We start from the raw sequence: 22,444 nt of genomic DNA, 5'->3' as shown, positions 1-22,444 counted from the left end.
GTTCAGCAGTTCCTCCTTGGCACAAAGGATCTTAGTTCCTTGACCTCCACTGCAAGGGGACTGGACCACCAGGGAATGGATGCTTAACTACTGAACCATCAAGGAAGTCCTAATAGGTGTTTTTGTCTTTTTTTTAAGTCTCAGGCTATACCACATTTTGTTTTATTCAGTCATGTTAGCTGGTATAGAAATATCTGGGGCTTAAGTTTAAAGATCATATATTTACATCAGCTCCCTTTTGGTGCTTGTAAAGCTATAAACCCAATATAAATACCTTTACTACTGATTTTGATAAAGAAAGAACAGCAGATGAACCTGAAGGAGTGAAAAACTTCTGGCTTAATATAACATATTAAAATAAATGTTTAGACTATTCATAATAATAGAAACATTTAAATAAATCAAATTTGGCTAGTCTTAAGGAAGCTATTTTGAAAAAAATAAAAAAGAAAAATTTGGAATTACCATATAACCTCAAAAGTCTTCTAGATGTTTGGAAAAAATACTTTTTCTCAAGTTGTTTGATAATTTGCATACCAAATATTGAACTGGTAAATTGAAATAATTCTCAAATGTTCATAATTTCCAAGCTTCAAAACTGTGTGTTTTGGCCTCATTTAACTCTCAATTGTTCCAACAAGATCTCCTTGATCATTTAAGCTTACAGTGAGTTCTCCTTTCTTGAAGTTATAATTTATCAATAACATAAACTAGCACTTAGTACTTTCTTCTTTCACTATTTCATATGTACAGCTGACAAGACTATAAGTTTCTAAAGAAGCAGGGATCACTTTTCCTTCTAGTATTTCTTCTACTATCTAACATTTTACTACAAAGAAAAGTGTTGGATAGGGAGTTGCCTGGTGGTCCAGTGATTCAGACTTGGTGCTTTCACTGGTGAGGCCTGGGTTCAATCTCTGGTCAGGCAACTAAGATTCTGCAAGTCAAGACTTGGGGTACAGTGAAAAAAAAAAAGTGTTGGATAAAAATTTGTTAATTAGCTTTATAATGAAGATGACAACACTCCTGAAAAGTGCTATTTCAAAATGTGACTGAAAAGACCATTATATAGATAGCATTTCTTTCCACACTGATACATTTTGCATCATGCTATGGAGCCATGAATATAAAGGAAAGTAAACAAGGATAAACCAAGGGGAAGAAAGAAATATAAGGCAATATAAATGAGAACCAAGAGAATATGAGCTTCAGAAATTAGTACAATCAATATTAGTAGGTCTATAATAAGCAGAAAATATGGAGCTGCTAGGGATATAAGAAAAGAAAAAGTAATATCAATTATACTTAGGCCTTTTGGAAAAGACAGGTGCTCCAGAACCAAGCCAGCCTGCACCACTGCCTCTACCACATATTACACTGTTAATTGTCCTTAGATCTCTAGTGGACATGGACTTCAGAAATTCCATTTTCTTCGGTAGGATTTCTAAGTAATATTTCCAATCTTAAATAGCCATATGTAATAAGAATTGGGGAGCAGAGGCTATAGAAATGGGACCCATAGCTATACTGACAAGTGATCTATATTTATATACAGAGGCATCTCTGATTTATCTGTCCACAGGTACTTAATTCCATTGCAAGTTATCCATGGAAAATGCTGTGTTCAATTATTTTTTACATTATTGTCTGATTGCTTAAGTCAAGTTTATTAATAGCATTACACTACACTGGTTGACTGTTCCTTCAGCTATATTCAGTAGAAGCTTCAATGGAATAAAGTTTGATAACCTTTCAATGAATGGGCCCTTCCCTCTCCAAATCTCATCCTCTTTCCAAAGACTAAATTATCTTCACCATTATCTTGAAGTAGGTGTGACTCTGGAGATTCACATTCCATTCTGTCTTCTATAGACTGGAGATGGGTACCTAAGGACTCCTTTGCAGTATCCAGAAGAGTCTTTTCTTCCATAGGAACTTCTTGCTCATATGTGCCCTGTGGGACCTGGGGATAAATAGGTACATTTGGAAATAAATATAATGTTAATAATATCACTGCATCAGTTCAGTTCAGTTCAGTTCATTTCAGTCGCTCAGTTGTGTCCAACTCTCTGCGACCCCATGAATCACAGCACGCCAGGCCTCCCTGTCCATCACCAACTCCCGGAGTACACTCAAATCACTGCATAAGCCATAGCTAAACCTTAAAACATTTTTCTACTGAAATGAAACGGATGTAAGAAGAAAAAGTCTTCACTGAATTCTTAAGAGGAGTGCTAGATAGAGTAAGAAGAGAAATAAAAAATGCTAGAACAAATAAGGTCAGAGCCATACAACAGAAATTGGACAGGAGTTGATATGCACAACTATGATTTTGTTTTGGGGACTAATAATGGAAGCACATTAAAGGAATATTCCCTAAACTGTGATAACTGGGAGAAAATTGTAAATGAGTTTCAGTAGGAGCAATTTAAAGTAAATATTTCGGGTGAAATTATCTAATAATGACTAATGAACTATTTAACCCAGGAAGAAATCAGACAGTTGTTTTAGACCAAATGTGGAAAACATTAGCCTGCTGTGTTATGGATGGATGGAGGGAAAAAAGCCAAAGTGGGTAACTGTGTTGGGTGAAAAGAAAATATTATCTTCGCCTTACACCAATCATCTAGTACTTGTGTCATAATTAAATTCACCCTATTGTCTCCAAAATATACAGCTGATCCTTGGACAATATGGCTTGACCTTTAGGGGGTCTATCTACAAAGGAATTTTTTTCCAATAGCAAATACTACAGTACTACACAATCCTTGGTTGGTTGAATCTGCACATGCAGGAGCAGATCTGGAAGAACTGTGTATAGGGATGCAGGTCAAGAAGCAACAGTTAGAACCAGACATGGAACAACAGACTGGTTCAAAATTGGGAGAGAAGCAACTCAAGGTTGTATACTGTCACCTTACTTATTTAACTTATATGCAGAGTACATCATGGAAATCCTGGACTGGATGAATCACAAGCTGGAATCAAGATTGCCAGGAGAAATATTAACAACTTCAGATATCCAGATGATACTACTCTAATGGCAGAAAGCAAAGAGGAACTAAAAAGCCTCTTGATGAGGTTGAAAGAGGAGAGTGAAAGTTATTGCCACTGACTTTAAATAAACACTGTCTTTAGTATAAAAGCATGTTTGAAAATCCTTTGGTAGTCCAGTGGTTAGGACTCAGCACTTTGACTGCAGTGGTCTGGATGTGATTCCTGGTTGAGGAATTAGGAGCCAAGATAGTAGATAGATAAACACACACACACACATATAAACATATTTACCTCCAAGTTATCTATATGGCACTGTTTGTTACACTGGTATTTGCTTACTATATTCTTGGGAAACCAGAAGTAAGAACCTATTTAAAGCTCTAATATTATCCCTCCTTCAGCCTTTATATAAGTTGATTTATTAAGTCTTTGTAAAATATAATTCTGTAAATCAGTTGTCATACCATTCAATAGGTATGTCTATCTGGACTGTGTTACAGTCTAATATCTGATTGTGCTAAGTCTAGAAATGATTCAGTGGACAATAAGAAAAGCTTGTAATAATCCAGGAAAGTGCTTAACAGCCAACTGTTTGGCACAGTTTGTTATCAGTAATCTAGATTGTTTCTGTCTGTCCTTTCAATCGTTTTAATGTTATTATTTGTGTTATCAGCTTACTATAGCTTTTTCTTTAAATAATGTCTTTGCCTATAATTTACCAGATGAAGTCTAAAGCTTCAGTGCCATTCATCAAAAGAAAAAAAAAAGTAATAAAACTTGTGTTACAGTGTGTTGTACTATTTTAGTTTAGGAGAGTTTTCATTGACTTATAGATCTTTTCCTCACTTCTACAAATGGATCTTTGTTAGTCATGTAAGCAACAGGTACACTGGGAGAGAGATGTGTTAGGTAGATTCTATTCTATTCTATTCTAATGAAAATAGGTCCATTAATGAAAATAAGTATTCAACAGTCAATAACTTCCCAAGGCTGTCTTAAGAGAATAGCAGCCTCTGGGACTAATCACATCTCCATGATTAATTCTAAAACTGAGGAAGAATAAAAGTTAAAAGGAGGGGAGGAACTGTTACCTCCTAAGAACCAGAATTCTGATTTATAGTTATTTAATATACCTTAATGGAGAAGGAAATGGCAACCCACTCCAATACTCTTGCCTGGAAAATTCCATAGACAGAGGAGCCTGGTAGGCTGCAGTCCATGGGGTCACTAAGCGTCAGACACGACTGAGCGACTTCACTTTCACTTTTCACTTTCATGCATTGGAGAAGGAAATGGCAACCCACTTCAGTGTTCTTGCCTGGAGAATCCCAGGGATGGGGGAGCCTGGTGGGCTACTGTCTATAGGGTCACACAGAGTCGGACACGACTGAAGCAACTTAGCAGCAGCATCAATATACCTTAAAGTGAAAAGAACACAAATAACTCTACAATTGGAGGCTTTGAGTATGGCACCTGATTCCAGTTCCATAAGTGTGCCACTTACAGTGGAAGTAGCTTGGCCATTTCACATCCCTGCTAAAACCACTCTCCTGCAAATAGCCCTATAGAAGCCATATTGCACTCAAATAGAACATTTCAATAGTATGCCTTGCCAAATATTCTTAACTTGGTTAATTTTTTAAATTTCCCTCACTGGGCCTTGGTTTTACAAAAATAATTTCCCATTCACATGACATTTGAATCTAAAAATATGCATATAATCAAGCACCCTAGCCTATCATGCAGGAGACATCAAATGAGAAATAAATATTTTTCTTAATACGATTTTTATGGTATTATAAACTTAGAAAAAGGTGCATAACTCATAAATGTAGAGCTCAATGACATCACAAAGTGAAATACTCATTTAAAAAAAATAGAACTTTACCAGGATCTCAGAAAGCTACTTGTGTCCGACCCTCTTCACTCAGTGTATCTACTACTCTGACATCTATCATCAAAGATTCATTTTGCTTTTTGGTCTTTACAGAAACAGAATCATACAATATATACATATTTTTGTCTGGGTTCTTTTGCTCAACATTATATTCCTGAAATTCATCCACACTGTTGAATGTAGCACTTGCTCATTCATTTCATTATTGTATAGTCTTCAGTTATATAAAGACACCATGATATATTCATCCATTACAACTTTTAATGGACATCTGTGTTGTTTAGAGTTCTTGGCAATTATAATAATGCTGCTATGAATATTATTTTGCATGTCTTTGAATGTGTTTCTGTAAGATATATACCTTGTAGTAGGTTTGCTGGATCATGGAGTATGGTTACATTCGGTAGATATTTCCAAAACGGTCATAACAACTTATTCCTATCAGTAGTACACAGGCATTCTACTACCTCAATATCCTTACTCAAATTTGGTCACATCAGCAGTGGTTACCAATTTTGTTTCAATTTGCATTTTTCTGGTCACTGTGTGTATGCGTGCTAAGTCACTTTAGTCATGTCTGACTCTTTGCAACCCCATGGACTATAGCCCACCAGGCTCCTCTGTCCGTGGAATTCTCCAGGCAAGAATACGGGAGTGGGTTGCCATTTCTTCCTCCAGGGGATCTTCCCAACCCAGGGATCGAATCCACGTCTCTTGCGTCTCCCACATTGGCAGATGGTTCTTTATCACTGTGAAAATTTGGGTCCATGGATATTGAGCCCAAACTGCACATAAACCAAAAAATTCCAAAAGGAAACAGTCAATGACATCTGAATGAAAGCCAAGATGTATTATAACATTATGATGGGATTTAAGGAATTTATGTGTCATGTTCCTTTCCCCCAAGCTGGACACCATGTTATAAACTTGCTTCCTCTTCTTAGACAGAACAAAGTATATAAGAAACCAATTTTCTTCTAAAACAAAAATTCATAAATGGTTGAGCCATTTCCCTGTGGTAAGTTGTTCCCTTCTCTGGTCTTAAGAATAAAAGATCTTATGTAGATTTCTTTATATTGTATAATAGCATGCATCTCAGTTTGCCTAAATCTTTCCATATCTGAGGTAAAGGAGGTACTGGAGGGAAAGATATAAGTCATCTGGGAGACAGGGAAACCTATTTATAATTAAACAATCTTATCAACTCTGTAAAGTTGGTACAAGCACAACCAGAACAACTAAGACATGAAAGGAAATATAGATAATGCTTATTGTGATACATTTATCACTGACTCCTCCTCCTCCACAACCACGTACCCACACACATCTAGCTTCTTGATTCCTCTGCATTTCCATTTGAGAGACTAGTCCAAGGCAGGTGTGCCTGGTCTTGGAAGGAATGGGAGGAATTCCATTCAGCCTTTACCACAGAAGTGTAAAGGGTGCCTTTGGATGGCAAAAACAAATTACAAAGGTGAAATTACCTCAAACTGGTTATGACAGTCATTTGCCTTTCACTATATAATTCCTAGATTTTGTTGTTTTTTAAATTTCTAATAAGAAATCTTGGTCATAAAATAGTGGAGTAAATATGGCTGTATTCATTAGAAATGCATGCATGTCTCAATTAATTGTAACACCCAACTTACAGTGGCTTAAACAAATTGGGGTTTATTTTTGTCATATGCTAAGAAATCCAGAGGAGGGCAGTTGCTGTCACTGATTCACATACCTAACAGTCGTCAGGGACCAGAGCTATCTTCATTCATAACATATTGGAGGTTGTCCTAACATTTGTCATTACGTCATCGTCACAAGATAGCTACCAAAGCTCCAGATATCACATTCGTGTTCAAGACAGGAAGTGGGAAAAGGCAGAACTAAACACATCTGTGCCATTTTATAAGGAAAATATAAGCTTCCCCAGAAACTCCTAGAAAATATACTTATTTCTCTTTGGCCAGAACCATACTGCATGGCCAACTCTAGTACAAGGAAAGCTGAAAAGCATTTAATTAGGTATATAGCCAACAGTTAGGTAGATAGCTTCCCCAGTGGCTCAGTGGTAAAGAAACCATCTGCCAATGCAGGCAGGAGACATGGGGAAGATCCCCTGGAATAGGAAACGGCATCCCAGTCCAGTATTCTTGCTTGGAGCCTGGAGAATCCCATAGACAGATGAGCCTGTCTGGCTACAGTCCATGGGGTTCCAAAGAGTTAGACGCAACTGAGTACCAAGACTACATCTGAGCCTCTACTTTCCCTAAGGGAGCCTGGGTAGCTCAGTCGGTAGAGCATCAGACTTTTAATCTGAGGGTCCAGGGTTCAAGTCCCTGTTCAGGCGTTGCTCTAGAGTCTTTTGATTAGCTCAGTTGCTAGAGCATCAGACTTTTAATCTCAGAGTCCAGGGTTCAAATCCCTGTTCAGGTTTGAAAGTGAAAGTCCTTCAGTCCCGTCCAACTCTTTGCAACCCCATGGACTGTATACAGTCCTGAATTCTCCAGGTTAGAATATTGGAGTGTGTAGCCCTTCCCTTTGGGCATAGACTTAGACTCCTCAGTGGCTCAATGGTAAAGAATCTCCTGCAGGTTTGATCCCTGGGTCCGGAAGATGCCCTGGAGAAGAGAATGGCAATCCACTTCAGTATTCTTGCCTGGAGAATCCCAAGGACAGAAGAGCCTGGTGGGCTACAGTCCCTAGGATCACAAAGAGTTGGACACAACTAGAGAAACTTAGTGTAGCCAACATTAAGTATTTTTTATGGAAGAAAGAAGGGGTGTACAATAGATACTGGATTGGCAGTTAAAAGCATTTGCAACAATGGCACTTTCCCCTTCCTTCAGAAATCACACAGAAGCAAAACAAAAATAGAGAGAAAAACATAAATGCAATTATATCCAATATAATCAGAGCATAACCCTAAACATTACCCAGTATTGACCAAAGACAAAGTCCTACCAGAAGAGGAAAATTTTAAAGTAACAGGTACTGTTAAGGGGGAAAAAAAAACAATACTGTTTATTTGAAACAGAAAAGGTGTGATGGCTAGAAGAAAGAGACTGCCTGTATAGGAATCTATGCAATAAAATACGAACTCATGAAGCAACATGCTTTCTGTAAAAGTACACAAAAACTAACAGGATTTATGGGGAAAATAAAGGGGTAGGGTAGATTATTTAAATTCTACACAGCTTTGTCAAGAGACGTTAATAAAACTACAGGAATTCCAGTAAAATTACAAATATAGACAAAAAGATAAAAATATTAAGTATTTTTTAAATATTAAGTATTCTAAGGAAATTTTTTTTTTTACCTTAGAAAAGTGATGGTATCTTGTTAGAGGTATAAGGAAAGGGTGAGGCAAGGGTCGAGGGATATCATCATCAGAAGTTCAGATGGACAAGCATTTGCACACTTTCCAAGAAATGTAGTGAAACTACAAAATATATAATGACAGTTCTGGCTCATCATCTTGTTTTTATTTTTTGACACTGGCTTATAAAAAGAGATTTAGTTTTTCCTGCTTAAATATTTTCCTTCTTTCATAAAGAACCTATTTCATGGTTCCAAATAGGACTTTATGGCATGAAGTGAAATCCTGCTGTATTCTACATTGTAGTCAAGTTATCGTCTACCTACTGCAACTACTTCTCTATCATACTTAGAGCAGAAGATAACTGAGAAGTAAAAAGCTCTTATGGGGTAGATTGTTGAACTGTATCATCTTACAGACTTCCATTTGAGGCTTAGCACCTAACTGTTGGAGCTCTTGTATACAGCCTCTGAATGAGACTGCAGCAGTTCCTCAATATCTCTACTCAGCTTTTTCAAATCCAACCTCCTCTGCAAGAGCAGTAGAACTTGCTTTGATTTAGCAGAGCTCTTGTGAAGGTTCGAAGCCTTTAGAATCATAAATTAAATCAGGGAGAAAAATATTTTCTCTTTTTTTTGGCTGTGTCAAGTCTTAATTGTGGCACTTATGCTCTCTGTTGCAGCATGATGGCTTCTCTCTAGTTGTGGCGTGCCAGCTCCAGAGCGCGTGGGCTCTGCAGTTTGCTGAAAGTGAGTTCTCTAGTTGAGGCCCACAGACTTTGCTGCCCCATGCATGTGGGATCCTAGTTCCCTGACCAGGGATCAAACCAATGTCCCCTTCATTGGAAGGTGGTTTCCTCAACCAATGGACCACCAGGGAAGTCCCAATCAGGGAGAATCATACCATTACCCCATGCAGGTAGGCTTTTGTGACATCATCTCAAGCCTCTATAATAATAGCAATTGCAAGTTTAATGCTTTATCAATTCCAGAATTCAAAAACTGTGTGCATCATCACCTGGTGTAGATGCAATAAACACCTTGAATGTTATCCTTAAATAATAAGCTTTGATGACTGTGATCACACCCTGATTAGAGGGCTGAAGAAAAGTAGTTGTATTAGGAGGTAAAAAGAGAACTTTAATAGTTGAAGAAAGTTCATCAACTGTTGGAGGATGGCTTAGTGTATTACTGAGAATTACAAGAATTTTGAAAGAAAAGTTGTTTGTTCCTCTTGCAATATTTTAAAAAATCATCTACAAAACATCACCTAGAAGATAAGTAAATATCTGCCCTGTCATCCAACGTTTCTTGTAGACTTATAGTAGATACTCAGACTAATCTTTACAATTCTTTTTAAAGCTTGTAGGCTGGCAGAATAATAAATTGCACAGGCTTTATATTTAAATTCCTACTGGCATTCACACCCAGCATCACCATCTTAAATACTGGACCTTCTGTTTCCCCCTTCAAGATACAGGCCCTTGAGACCACTGGCTCCAACAGAGAGTGGTTTCATCAAAGTTAAAAACCTGATCTAGGTTATATACTTCTTTGTCAATCAAATTTCTTAACACTGGGGAATATATCTTTTCAGCTTCTCTGCACTCACAGCTTCAACAGAGAGCTAAATATTGTGGAAATCATAGTAGTTCTTGAAGCCACAAAACCAGCCACTATTTGCACTAAATGAAGGCACTTCTGCAATTTCTTCTTAAGGTCATATATATTGCTAATGTCTTCTCTTTAATTTTAAGAAAGGCTACTTCTCATTGCTTCTTTCTTTGGTATCAAATTCAAACAAATGTTCCATTTTTTCCATTTCCTTATGCCTTGTTCTAACAAATTTTGTAGCAATTGCAGCTGTTCCAGCTAGATAACTTTCTTTTATTTTCCCAGCATTGTCTCTAATTGTTTGTAAAGTTGACTCTTATATTTCAGTTGCATGTTTTTTCATTTCTTTCAAAACATTTTATAATTTTGAGCTTTCCCTTAATTGTTAACTCTTTTCCTTCATGCTCACTAGCAGAAATTTTATCACCAGCACGCTTCTGTGGCACTTGCAAACCCCCCTTGCTTGCTCATTTTCTGCAACACAAAAAAGTTTAGCAAAAATTGCACCAAAATGGGAGGAACTATGCACATAAGCACTTCTAAAACAGAGACTGAAGCCAAGAGGAAGGATGTGGAGGTGAATGGGCAGTATGTACAGTACTGTATGTCTTCACAACTTGCTGTACTTGGCTATAGTCATATACTTTGCATTCAGCTGCTCTTGCCTAGAAAATCCCATGGATGGAGGAGCCTGGTAGGCTGCAGTCCATGGGGTCGCTAAGGGTCGGACACGACTGAGCGACTTCACTTTCACTTTTCACTTTCACACATTGGAGAAGGAAATGGCAACCCACTCCAGTGTTCTTGCCTGGAGAATCCCAGGGAAGGGGGAGACTGGTGGGCTTCCGTCTGTGGGGTCACACAGAGTCGGACACAACTGAAGTGACTTAGCAGCAGCAGCAGCAGCTCTTACTTAGGTGGCCCAAAACATCAACTTTCAGGGAAGACTCATACATGAGCTGACACAATTTCAGCATTACATTGACTTATTTCCCTATTTATCAGTCTCATATGAAAGATTCTGCATTCCAGAAAAACATGTTAACAGATCAAAAAACATTAAAACGTTTTATAATACATAAAATGTTCATATTTAAAAAAGAGTTCAGATAAATGTGTGGATAGTATCTTACAGAAATGGGAATGTTTGGCAATAACCATAATATTCCAAAGTTACTGTCATAAAAAGCAAATATATGCTTTTAAAAATAACCTCTAGTGTGTTGGACCTCACATACAAACAACTGCAAGTACTGAAAAGTATCAAGAAAATGATGCAATTAATCTCTTCATTGTACAGATGAAGTCACCAAAGTCCAGAGAATGTGTGTACCTGAGGTTACACAGCTAATTAGTGACAGAGCCAATTATAGAATCCAGATCTTATGATTCACCATTTCCTGAAATTTCCATTAAATGAGGCTACTTCTTTGTTTCTCCTGGAAGGTATTCTTTATATTCTTACACTGATTTGCTTCCATATATGGTCAAAGTAGTGGGCATCACAAGAAGAGATAGCTACTTTTATCTCACAGTCACTAAATAAAATATACTTTCTATTCACAATACTTTGGCCACCTCATGCAACGAGTTGATTCACTGGAAAAGACTCTGATGCTGGGAAGGATTGGGGGCGGGAGGAGAAGGGGACGACAGAGAATGAGATGGCTGGATGGCATCACTGACTCGATGGACATGAGTTTGAGTGAACTCCAGGAGTTGGTGATGGACAGGGAAGCCTGACGTGCTCTGAGTCGGACACAACTGAGAGACTGAACTGAACTGAACTGATTCACAAGCACTAGACCAAGGTTTCCCATTTGGTTTCCCATTTCCTTATTAGAATCAGCTACCACCAACATAAAAATTGGTATCCCAGAAGCATGAATCTATTCATCTACACCAGTGATCAAATGATAATGCCCAGAATCCAAATTTGCAGCAGTCAGTGTGAAGTGAATTTCACTCATTCCACCTTGGACCCACAGCACTCAAATTCTCCACAAAAGATGGCACCTCCAATTTCTCACCTGCTGTCTAGGTTCATCAAGCTCCCTCTCCAAATCCTCCAGCACAGTCACCACCTCCTCGCCACTCTCAGGATGATGCTCCCGCACCCAAGCCTGGAGCTCCTCGGGCAGGATGGTCAGGAGTTGTTCCAGCACCAACAATTCCAGGATCTGCTCCTTGGTGAGCGTCTCTGGGCTCAACCACAGACGGCAAAGTTCCCTGAGTTGGCTCAGAGCCTCCCTGGGTCCGGGAGTCTCCTGATAGCAGAACTGCCGGAAACGTTGACGAGAGAGTTCCCTGCTATAAGACAAATTCTTTTGTAGGAAGGATGCCTGATCCCAAATAGGGTCTTCTTCTTTAACCTTTATTTTGATAATCTCCCCTTGTTCCTCTGAACCCTGCCCAGCCAAGGCTGGGATGGCCCCGGGGGCTGCTGCCATCCTTAGCTTGGCCTTGCTCCAACAAGGATCTAAGAAGATGCGTGATTTTACTTAAGGTCCCCACCCAGTCTTTGGTCAGGAAAGCTTTTTTTTAAAAAAAAAAAAGCCTGTTGACACAAACAAACTACAGACGCAGCTAAAATTTTTTTTTTGTTTCGGTGAAAACAGGGCAGTTACTTGAGCAATTCCATTGAAGTGAAGCCATTCTCTGACAAGACCGGAAATTGTGAGTTCAGAACTATTCACTAAAGCTCCAGGAACACAAATTGAGCGGCAGCTTGCTTGCGAGACAGAAAACTGAGGAAACTCTGGCCCTAAAGCCTGGGTCTACTATTCCCAACAAGAAAACCACACAGGTCTCTCTGAAACCAGCGCTCCGAGGCCCAGGCCCGGGATGGGGGCAGAGGGAGAGGGGCTCTTTCCACACCGCTGGCCGTCAGCGGGGAAGGCCCGACTGTCGCCGCGAAGACGTCCTCTCCCCTCCGCCACTTCCCCCTCAAAGGAGCTCCGACCCTCTCGAGCCAAGCCAGAGAAGTGGGCAACAGGCGACACTCCCGGGCGAGGCGGTGGCTCGTCTCACACACCCGCCTCAGTCCCCAGCTGGTTGTAGCCAGGCCCCGGGAGCTGCGCTCACTTCCGGTCCGCTCTAGGATTCCAGGTGGTGCAATCAGCTCGGTGGTCGTGGTAAATCCGAGCAGTGAACACGAGGTCACAAGTGCTCTGTAAATTGTACAGAGACTTAACTCCCGAGTTACCCAGTTACCGGTGAAGGGTTTCACTGTGTGAGTAGAGCTAATGAGGGGGCTGCACTGGGTTTTCTTGTCACGGTGATAATCTGTCGGGGCCACTGTCTTCTTTCCCAGTAGCCATAATTTAGACTCGAAAAGGAAATGTAAAATCTATCTCCTTCTTTCCCTTTTATAGATGCGGGAATAAATCAAGATCCATATAGTGAGCTTACCCCCTAATGATAGCAGTAGCTGTTCATGCTACTTCTGGCTCTGTGAGCCATGCTGTTAACAATAAAGGAAAACTGGCCCCAGAAAACTAACAAGGAAAATCTGGACGTGTTTTCAGAGTCTAAGAAGTCGCTAGAGTTGGGCGACCAGAACATTCATACCTGGTTCAAGCTCCTACAGACAGTGTGTTCTGCCAGGCAAGGTATTCAAAGAATATGGATGTAGGTGAACAAAGAGAAAACTCTGTTTCAAGAGGAAGAGGCTGAGGCACCGGTAGATTCTGCTGGAGTAGGTCTAAAAGCCCAGGAATCATCGAAAGTGCCTGCCTAATTCCTCTTCCTTCTCCCCACCCAGTCTGCCCCCCACGGCCTTGTGAAGAGCACTCAATAAATAATAGATGCCTGAGAAATATTTGTTGAATTGCTGAATGTCTTCCTTTTCCCATTCTTTTTCGTTCTACTTTGATCTCTATTAGTTACTCACATTTTGGCATTTCTGATTCAAGAGACTTTTAAGAATCAGAACGTTTCTTTTGGAGATCTCGAAATCAAAACTTCTTACCTTTGAGATCTGTATCTGTAAATGTCCTGAGTGAGTCGCTAAAGTCGACGAAATTGTATATAAATATATTTTGTCCATGTGCCCAAGTCATCAGAACCTCAAAAGGACTAAGATGGATCTCCCCATCTCAGCTTCTCATTTTCCTAGTCACTATTAACATGTTGCATTTATCTTTTGTGGTTTCTCCCTAACTGTTAATCCCTTGCAGTCAGGGGTTCTGTCTTCTACTCTTTCATTTTCTGCATGCTCTGATCACCACCATACTGAGCACAGCAGGCAATCAGCAAGGAGTAAACACAACTTCTAAGTCCTCTACGGGAGGGCATTAAATTTTGGGGGTACATTTTTCGCTTTTAATTACTGAAGTAATTATATCTCACAAAAGGGAACAGGACAAAATCTTAACCTATTAAAAATGAGTATATAAATTCACAAACTATGACAAAAATTGAGTCATACTATATATTACATTTCAGCAAATTGCTGAGTTTTGCTTACTAGTCTTAGACTAAATCTCTCCAGAAACTGCTAAGCCAACGTGTGTACCTATATCAATCCCATTCTTTTTAGTATATTATTTCTACTGAATGGATAGGCATATTTTCAAGTTTCTGATACTAAAATATATTCCAGTGAGCATCTTTAGATATATTTTTAACTTTTAATATTTTTATTTCTGTAGAATGGCTTTTTTAAAGAAAAATTGCTGAGTAGATTATTCTTATCAGTTCAGTCGCTCAGTCATGTCCGACTCTTTGCGACCCCATGAATCACAGCACGCCAGGCCTCCCTGTCCAACACCAACTCCCAGAGTTCACTCAAACTCACCTCCATCGAGTTGGTGATACCATCCAGCCATCTCATTCTCTGTTGTCCCCGTCTCCTCCCGCCCCCAATCCCTCCCAGCATCAGAGTCTTTTCCAGTGAGTCAACTCATCGCATGAGGTGGCCAAAGTATTGGAGCTTCAGCAATAGCATCAGTCCTTCCAATGAACACCCAGGATTGATCTCCTCTAGAATGGACTGGTTGGATCTCCTTGCAGTCCAAGGGACGCTTACTCCTTGGAAGGAAAGTTATGACCAACCTAGATAGCATATTAAAAAGCAGAGACATTACTTTGCCTACCAAGGTCCGTCTAGTCAAGGCTATGGTTTTTTCCTGTGGTCATATATGGATGTGAGAAGAAAACTGTGAAGAAAGCTGATCGCCGAAGAACTGATGCTTTTGAACTGTGGTGCTGGAGATTATTCTTATAGATATTCCCAAATTGCTCCTTGGCGGGATATTTATCATGTTTCACTAAAGGCGTCAAGACCCCTCTCTAAGGCCCTGGAAGGTGTCGCCGTGTATGAACATATATTTTTGTAAAACTTGTAAAAGTATATTATAATGGAAATTAGTTAAGACTGCAGCCTCTTTTTCCTCCAGTTTTCCCTCAGATGCATCATATATGTCTTGGAGTAACTGTATCTAATTTTGTATTGGGAATGTCTATTCGTTCTCTTAAAAAAAAGAGCCTTGTGTTCTTCTTAAGAAACTCGTGTAAGTTTCAAACTTCACAAAACCTGGATCAGCCTCTGCTGGTCTTCTGAAAGTTAATTTATGCTCCCAACCGAAGCGGAAGAGAGAGTAGGCGAATTGTCTCGAATTATATTGTGCCCATTGCCTCTTCCCCAACAGCGTAAAGCATCAGATTTCATTATCAGCGTGGACTCAATGAAACTTGATCTAACTCGTCTGGGTTGAAGCTACGGAAAACCTACTGTGGAGGGAATGCTGCTGCTGCTAAGTCACTTCAGTTGTGTCTGACTCTGTGTGACCCCATAGACGGCAGCCCACCAGGCTCCCCCATCCCTGGGATTCTCCAGGCAAGAACGCTGGAGTGGGTTGCCATTTCCTTCGATGCATGAAAGTGAAAAGTGAAAGTGAAGTCGCTCAGTCGTGTCCGACTCTTAGCGACCGCATGGACTGCAGCCTACCAGGCTCCTCCGTCCATGGGATTTTCCAGGCAAGAGTACTGGAGTGGGTTGCCATTGCCTTCTCCGGTGGAGGGAATATTTAACTATAATTGCGGACGGGGTCTTATTCTCTCGATTGGTCCCATGGTGTAATGGTCAGCACTCTGGACTTTGAATCCAGCAATCCGAGTTCGAATCTCGGTGGGACCTTTCAGGGGAATATTTTATAGTTCGCATCCAAACTGGGGAAAAAGCGTTCGCCTGCTTTACACAAATGTGGTCGTACTGGATTCTCCTACTCTGTTCGAACCAAAGTACCGAATACTTCGCCTGGAAAGTAACAGATTCTTTAAAACCGAGCTTTCCAAGTGCACAAAGTTCAACAACAGGGAGACTGAGTAGAAATGGTGGCTGTTTCCAGTAACCTCACGAACTTATCAGGGGCCGGGCGGAACGGCTCCAGCAGCGCCAATTACTTGATGCAGACAGCATCTCAAAATCTCCGAGGTACGAAGACCTCCTCGCCGCCGCGCGGGCTCCTAAGCGGAACTGAGCCTCGGCCCGAAGCGCGCTTTCTTCGCGGTGACACACAAGCCCGGGGTCACTTCTTATCCCCTCTTCCCTTTCCCATTTCACCCAGACAGTTCACTCTTCGTCTGTCTTCTCTCACTCCTTCTTTTCGTTCTCATTATCCACTCCAAATGCAAAGTCGGATGGGAAACTCCTCGAAAACTTGCAGCCGCGGAGAGCGCGGTCCCTGCAGTCCAAGCAGAAAAACTCACCTCCCGACCGGTCGCTGGCCTCACTGCGCCGGGAGCAGGAGTTCCCGATTCATCACAAAACGCCCGCATTTGAAGAGCGTAAAATGCACAGAAAGTATTGCACGCGGTGGAGGGGCCCGGAGAGGAGCGTAAATTCGGGTGAGAGAGGCTGCCGGTGAGTGGAACGCCCTTTGCCTTCGCGGTTCCCCGGGTGTCTTCCCTCTTCCGCAACTTGGACCCGCAGGAAATGGAGCGAAGCTCTGATCCAGACCTCTTCGGAAAGTGCCAAACACCCGAAGCACCCAGGAAACAGTTCCCCCGAGCAGAGGCTCAGGGACAAGAAATGCCCCCCTGAAAAAGTACTCCGTGTGTAGACCAGAATCAAGTTGGAGATAAAGCTAATCAAACTCGGAAAGTCCGGTTAGCTCTGGGAAGACACTTACTGTGCCGTTAGAGAGAGAAAGGTGGGCATGTGGGAAGAAAGATTTCCTTCAGCAGGGCCGGAAATAAATTAGAAGATAGGTGTCTATGTTCTATAGAAATTAACCTCTTCTATGTCATTAGACGGAGAAGGCAATGGCAACCCACTCCAGTACTCTTGCCTGGAAAATCCCATGGGTGGAGGAGCCTGGTAGGCTGTAGTCCATGGGGTCGCGAAGAGTCGGATACGACTGAGCGACTTCACTTTCACTTTTCACTTTCATGCATTGGAGAAGGAAATGGCAGCCCACTCCAGTGTTCTTGCCCGGAGAATCCCAGAGATGGCGGAGCCTGGTGGGCTGCCGTCTATGGGGTCGCACAGAGTCGGACACGACTGAAGTGACTTAGCAGCAGCATGTCATAAGAGGCAATCCATAAATCCAGTGATCTATTTTCAGGTTCCTTCTTGCTTCGACATTTTAATGTTCTCATTTGTTGCAAACTACTGCACAGTTGCACTCATTTCACACGCTAGCAAAATAATACTCACAATTCTCCAAACTAGGCTTCAAAGGAAAGTGAACCGAGAACTTCCAGATGTTCAAGCTGGATTTAGAAAAGGCAGAGGAACCAGAGATCAAATTGTCAACATCCGTTGGATCATCGAAAAGCAAGAGAATTCCAGAAAAACATCTACTTCTGCTTCATTGACTACACTAAAGCCTTTGACTATGTAGATCACAACAAACTGTGGCAAATTCTTCAAGAGATGGGAATATCAGGCCACCTTACCTGCCTCCTGAGAAATCTGTCTGCAGGTCAAAAAACAACGGTTAGAATTGGACACGGAACAATAGACTGGTTCCAAATAGCGAAAGGAATATGTCAAGGCCGTATATTGTCACCCTGCTTATTTAACGTCTATGCAGAGTACATCATGAGAAATGCTGGACTGGATGAAGCCCAAGCTGGAATCAAGTTTGCCAGAATTATCCATAACCTCAGATATGCAGATGACATCACCCTTATGGCAGAAAGCAAAGAGAAGCTAAAGAGCCTCTTGATAAAGGTGAAAGAGGAGCGTGTAAAAGTTGGCTTAAAATTCAACATTCAAAAAACTAAGATCTTGGCATCCGGTCCCATCACTTCATGGCAAATAGATGGGGAAACAGTGGAAACAATGACAGACTTTATTTTCTTGGGCTCCAAAATCACTGCTGATAGTGACTGCAGCCATGAAATTAAAAAACGCTCCTTGGAAGAAAAGCTATGACCAACCTAGACAGCCTATTAAAAAGCAGAGACATTACTTTGCCAACAAAGGCCCATCTAGTCAAAGCTGTGGTTTTTCTAGTAGTCATGTGTGGATGTGAGAGTTGGACCATAAAGAAGGCTGAGTGCTGAAGAATTGATGCTTTTGAACTGTGGTATTGGAGAAGACGCTTGAGAGTCCCTTGGACTGCAAGGAGATCAAATCAGTCAATCCTAAAGGAAATCAATCCTGAACATTCATTGGAAGGACTGATGCTGAAGCTGAAACTCCAAAACTTTGGCCACCTGATGCAAAGATCTGACTTATTTGAAAAGACCCTGATGCTGGGAAAGATTGAAGGCAGGAGAAGAAGGGGACAACACAGGACAAGATGGTTGGATGGCATCATCAACTCAATGCACGTGAGTTTGAGCAAGCTCCAGGATATGGTGAAGGACAGAGAATCTCAGCGTGCTGCAGTCTCCAGGGTCGAAAAGAGTCAGACATGACTGAGTACCTGAACAACAACATGTAACAAAAAAATTAAATCAAGTCCTACTCTCACCAATTACAATAACTCACTGAACTATAAATATTCCATTGACTCATTATGAATTACTGTTGGTTATTCAAGACTCTGTAACAAATTAAGTCTACTAAGTGTATGAAAACAGATTCTTTTGTTTCCCACTATGGGCACTTGACTGTACCTCCACTCTTATGATCTGCGATGATGCTAATTACAGGGGGAAATAACATTTCTGCTGGGGGTGGTGCCTTAGCAGGCATGCTCCTGTTTTTTTTCCACCTTGTTGATGCTAATATGATCAAAAGTATCCCACTAAAATATTCTCTCTCTTCTGAATTGGCCTGATAGCCTTCCCCATGTAGGAAGTTTCTAACTGCAGTCCCTCCAACCTGTTCCATTTCTAGCCTGTGGTTCTCAGACATCTGCAGCAGTGACGTAGCAACCCAAATAAACACATTCCTGGAAATGACATAACAAAAGGGAGAACCACTTCATCTCAAATACTGACAGAATTTAATGATGTAATCATTATGGTCATATCTAGCATCAAGGGCCCATTTGTTGTAGCTCAAATTCAGTAACTCACATGTTATTCAAAGTCTATAAATTACATGTAATGAAAAATACCTGGCTGGAGGAGATAAGTGTACTCAAGTGACCCAGGACTCAAGAGAAAGCCAAGTAACAACTGCTATAGGGAGGCAGAATCAGTAACAGATACACGAGAGACTGGGAGAACACATGGATACTTCTGTGGGAATCTTACCTCCTGTTGGTCTCCCATCCCTTCAGGAAGCTGAAGGAATCCCTGTGGATATTAACAAGAACTCCCTACTTGACCAAAATTGTGTCAAGCTTCTCTGAGTCCTCTTACAAACCATGCTTGGCCTTCGCAGCATTTGGGCAAGAATCCTGCTTAGCCAGTTTATCTAGAATCCCCCTCAGCATCCTTGATATCCAATAAAGCTCCCTTTCTTCACTCTTGATATTTAATCAAATTCTTTTTAATAATTTTCCACCTAATGACTCCTTACTCTGCCCCTTCGGCTATAAATCCTCAGCTGCCTCTCGTATTCTAGATTGAGTTCAATCTTCCCTACTGCAACAGTCTTAAATAAAGTCTTCCTTGCCCATCTTCCTTCCTTCCTTAACTCCAGCTAGTGCAATTTTTCTTTTGACAGTTGCCTCAAAGAACTTATGGACATATCCTAGTAAAATTGCTTTTTCAGAAAAAAAGATTTAATTCATTATTTGAAGATACAATAAACGTAGAGAATGTGTCCAAAGTAGAGGACTGAATGGACTAAAGATAACCAATTTCCTGAGGAAATGAAACAAAATTTTTTATTTCTCCAAGATATGAGAATGTGGCTGGGAACACTGATGGCAGGAACAGCTTTCCTCGGCTGAATATTTACAGAAATAAAAGAGAATTCTGGCTGATTGAATGTAATACATATATACCTCAACCAGATATGAGACTTTAAGATCAACTTGAGAAACATCTGGATGTTTTATTAAATTACAGATTCCAGAGCACATTCCCTGACATCATAATTTAATAGGTCAAGGGTGAAGCCCAGAATTCATTTGCTACACACACTTGAAGCAGCCTAGAAATCATACTTCCAATTGTTTTCACCTTAAAAAAATTAAAATTCAAATTAATTAAAGCAAAGACTATTCTATTTTTATAAGTGTAACAAATATTTTGTTGTAATGAGAGAAATGAAAATTAAATTACACTGCAATATCACTTCCATCTACTAAAATGACAGAGAAGCCAAAGTTGGCATCATAGCACATTGGGGAGGGTGAGGGAAGCAAGGACCTTAGACATTACTGTTTGGGAGTGTAGATTAACAAAATTCATTTAAAGGCAATTTGGAAATATGTGTAAATATTTCAAAAGCATGTATGCTAGAGCATGGCAAATGCCTTTTTAAAAATTTAATCTTACAGTGTTACAAATACACACATTCAATTTTATATATATAAGAATAATATAAATGTCTATGTATAATATTATATATTATTATATATAAATGTACAAAGTTATTCATTTTAGCATAGCTTATAAAAACAAAAGGTGGGGTTGGGAAACCTAAATGTCCAATAGAGGTCTGGTTAAATAATATACAGTAACCCATATGTTGAAATACCATACATCCTTGGAAAAGAATGAACTGTCACTTTTTGTGATGATATGGAAAACTCTCCAAGATATATTGATTAAGGGAAAGAGGGAAGGCACAGACTAGTGTGCATAATATGTTATCATTTGTGTTATCTGAGATAAAAAGCTATAGTTATTTCATGTGGTATATATTCATATGTGCTTAATATGATTCTGGAAGAGAAAATGGCTATTTGTGGGGAATGTATAATTACATTGGTTGGAAAATAAGAATGGATGCAAAATTTTGCTGTATAGCTTTACATATATATTTATAAATATTTTAATAATTCTAAGTTAAACTGTATTTAATATATTAAAAATTAAATAAAATGATTTTATAAAATAATATAATATTTTATATATGTATATAAATACTTTCCCCCAAAGTTCTGACAAGATAGAGATGGAGATCACAGGAGAAGCTACACAATACTGACTTTCTTCTCTGTTTTGCTAATGGAGGAATCCTTGGATCTAACAGGAAATATTCCACTGGATGTATTTTCAGTTTTGTCTCTAAACAGGTACATACTCTCTTCATTCAAGCAAGAGATCCTTAGTAATGGTTAAGTAGTCTATTGGTGAGGGAGACAGTTTAAATTAGCAAGCTTTGTGAAATATTGCAGTACAGCTAAAAATAGGCTGAAAATTTCCTACAAGTACAACATATAATGATTTATTGTGTATAATTCTGTGGATTATTTTAGGCAATGTTTTTCTATATCCCTCAGTTAGCTGCTCTTCCTCAAAAAAGTCCCTTAAGGAAGTTGCTGTTTCAGGTGATAGCAAACACCATTCTCGTGGCAACTAGAAAGCTACTTACTAGTTACACTGTTTTCACACAGCAGATGTTCTGAAGGGACCAAAGAAATCCAAAGAGAGCCTCACGACGAGGGTGGGACTCGAACCCACGCGTGCAGAGCACAATGGATTAGCAGTCCATCGCCTTAACCACTCGGCCACCTCGTCTAATAATATTAGGGTAAAATCTTGCCTTCATCACTGCAGTTCTGTTCTGGAGCACTGTATTAAATTGCTCTTTTTTTTTTTTTTTCCTTTCTTTTGGTTTAATCCTGACTCGATTCTTGTGATCAGATTTCTTTTTTTTTTGGAGTTTCAACTTCGTTTTATTTTTATTTATTTATTTTTTGAACTCTAATGTAAATTTTATTATTATTATTATTTTTTACTTTACATTATTGTATTGGTTTTGCCATACATTGACATGAATCTGCCCCAGGTGTACATATGTTCCCCATCTTGAAACCCCCACCCCCCCCACCCCCGCACCATCCTCCCCATCCCATCCCTCTGGTTCATTCCAGTACACCAGCCCCAAGTGATCAGATTTTTAAGAAACATTTCACAGCAACCATAAAACTGAAAATGACACTTAGAGTGGTCCAGTTACTTGACATACAGAAAATGACCAGGTAAAACCAGTACACTTCGGTGCTTAAACACCTAGATCCTTGTTGAACACATGAATAAATGAACATAGCCAGGATTTCAACCCTAATTTGAACACATGAATAAATGAACATAGCCAGGATT

General features: G+C 40.0%; 1 protein-coding gene and 3 non-coding genes across 4 annotated transcripts; 2 read left to right on the top strand and 2 right to left on the bottom strand.

Annotated features, from left to right (window-relative positions):
- Positions 1 to 1,656: 1,656 nt before the first annotated feature.
- Positions 1,657 to 12,804, bottom strand: LOC129543822 (SCAN domain-containing protein 3-like). The gene is made up of 2 exons (XM_055407165.2): positions 11,851 to 12,804; positions 1,657 to 1,963 (listed from the first exon to the last, which is right to left on the bottom strand). Exons 1-2 carry the CDS (start codon positions 12,268 to 12,270, stop codon positions 1,727 to 1,729), a joined length of 657 nt encoding a protein of 218 aa, XP_055263140.1. The 5' UTR covers positions 12,271 to 12,804; the 3' UTR covers positions 1,657 to 1,726.
- Positions 7,166 to 7,238, top strand: TRNAK-UUU (transfer RNA lysine (anticodon UUU)). Its single transcript has one exon. It is a non-coding gene; the product is annotated as a tRNA-Lys (tRNA).
- A 3,083-nt stretch (positions 12,805 to 15,887) lies between the features above and the next one.
- On the top strand, positions 15,888 to 15,959 carry TRNAQ-UUG (transfer RNA glutamine (anticodon UUG)). Its single transcript has one exon. It is a non-coding gene; the product is annotated as a tRNA-Gln (tRNA).
- Positions 15,960 to 21,777: 5,818 nt separating this feature from the next.
- TRNAS-GCU (transfer RNA serine (anticodon GCU)) lies at positions 21,778 to 21,859 on the bottom strand. The gene has a single exon. It is a non-coding gene; the product is annotated as a tRNA-Ser (tRNA).
- Between the last annotated feature and the right edge of the window lie 585 nt (positions 21,860 to 22,444).

This window comes from Moschus berezovskii, chromosome 23 (genome assembly GCF_049115385.1).
Source record: "Moschus berezovskii isolate FMDL1 chromosome 23, NW_MosBer_1.0, whole genome shotgun sequence".
In the NCBI taxonomy this organism is placed as follows: Eukaryota; Metazoa; Chordata; class Mammalia; order Artiodactyla; family Moschidae; genus Moschus; species Moschus berezovskii.
The sequence above is the reverse complement of the archived record's forward strand: the minus strand, read 5'-3'. Positions and strand labels throughout refer to the sequence as shown.

Coding starts and splice junctions, on each gene's coding strand:
- LOC129543822 (XM_055407165.2), bottom strand. CDS start 12,270: ATGGCAGCAGCCCCCGGGGCCATCCCAGCCTTGGCTGGGCAGGGTTCA. Junction 1,964..11,850: donor TTGATGAACCTAGACAGCAG/GTGAGAAATTGG, acceptor ATTTATCCCCAG/GTCCCACAGGGCACATATGA.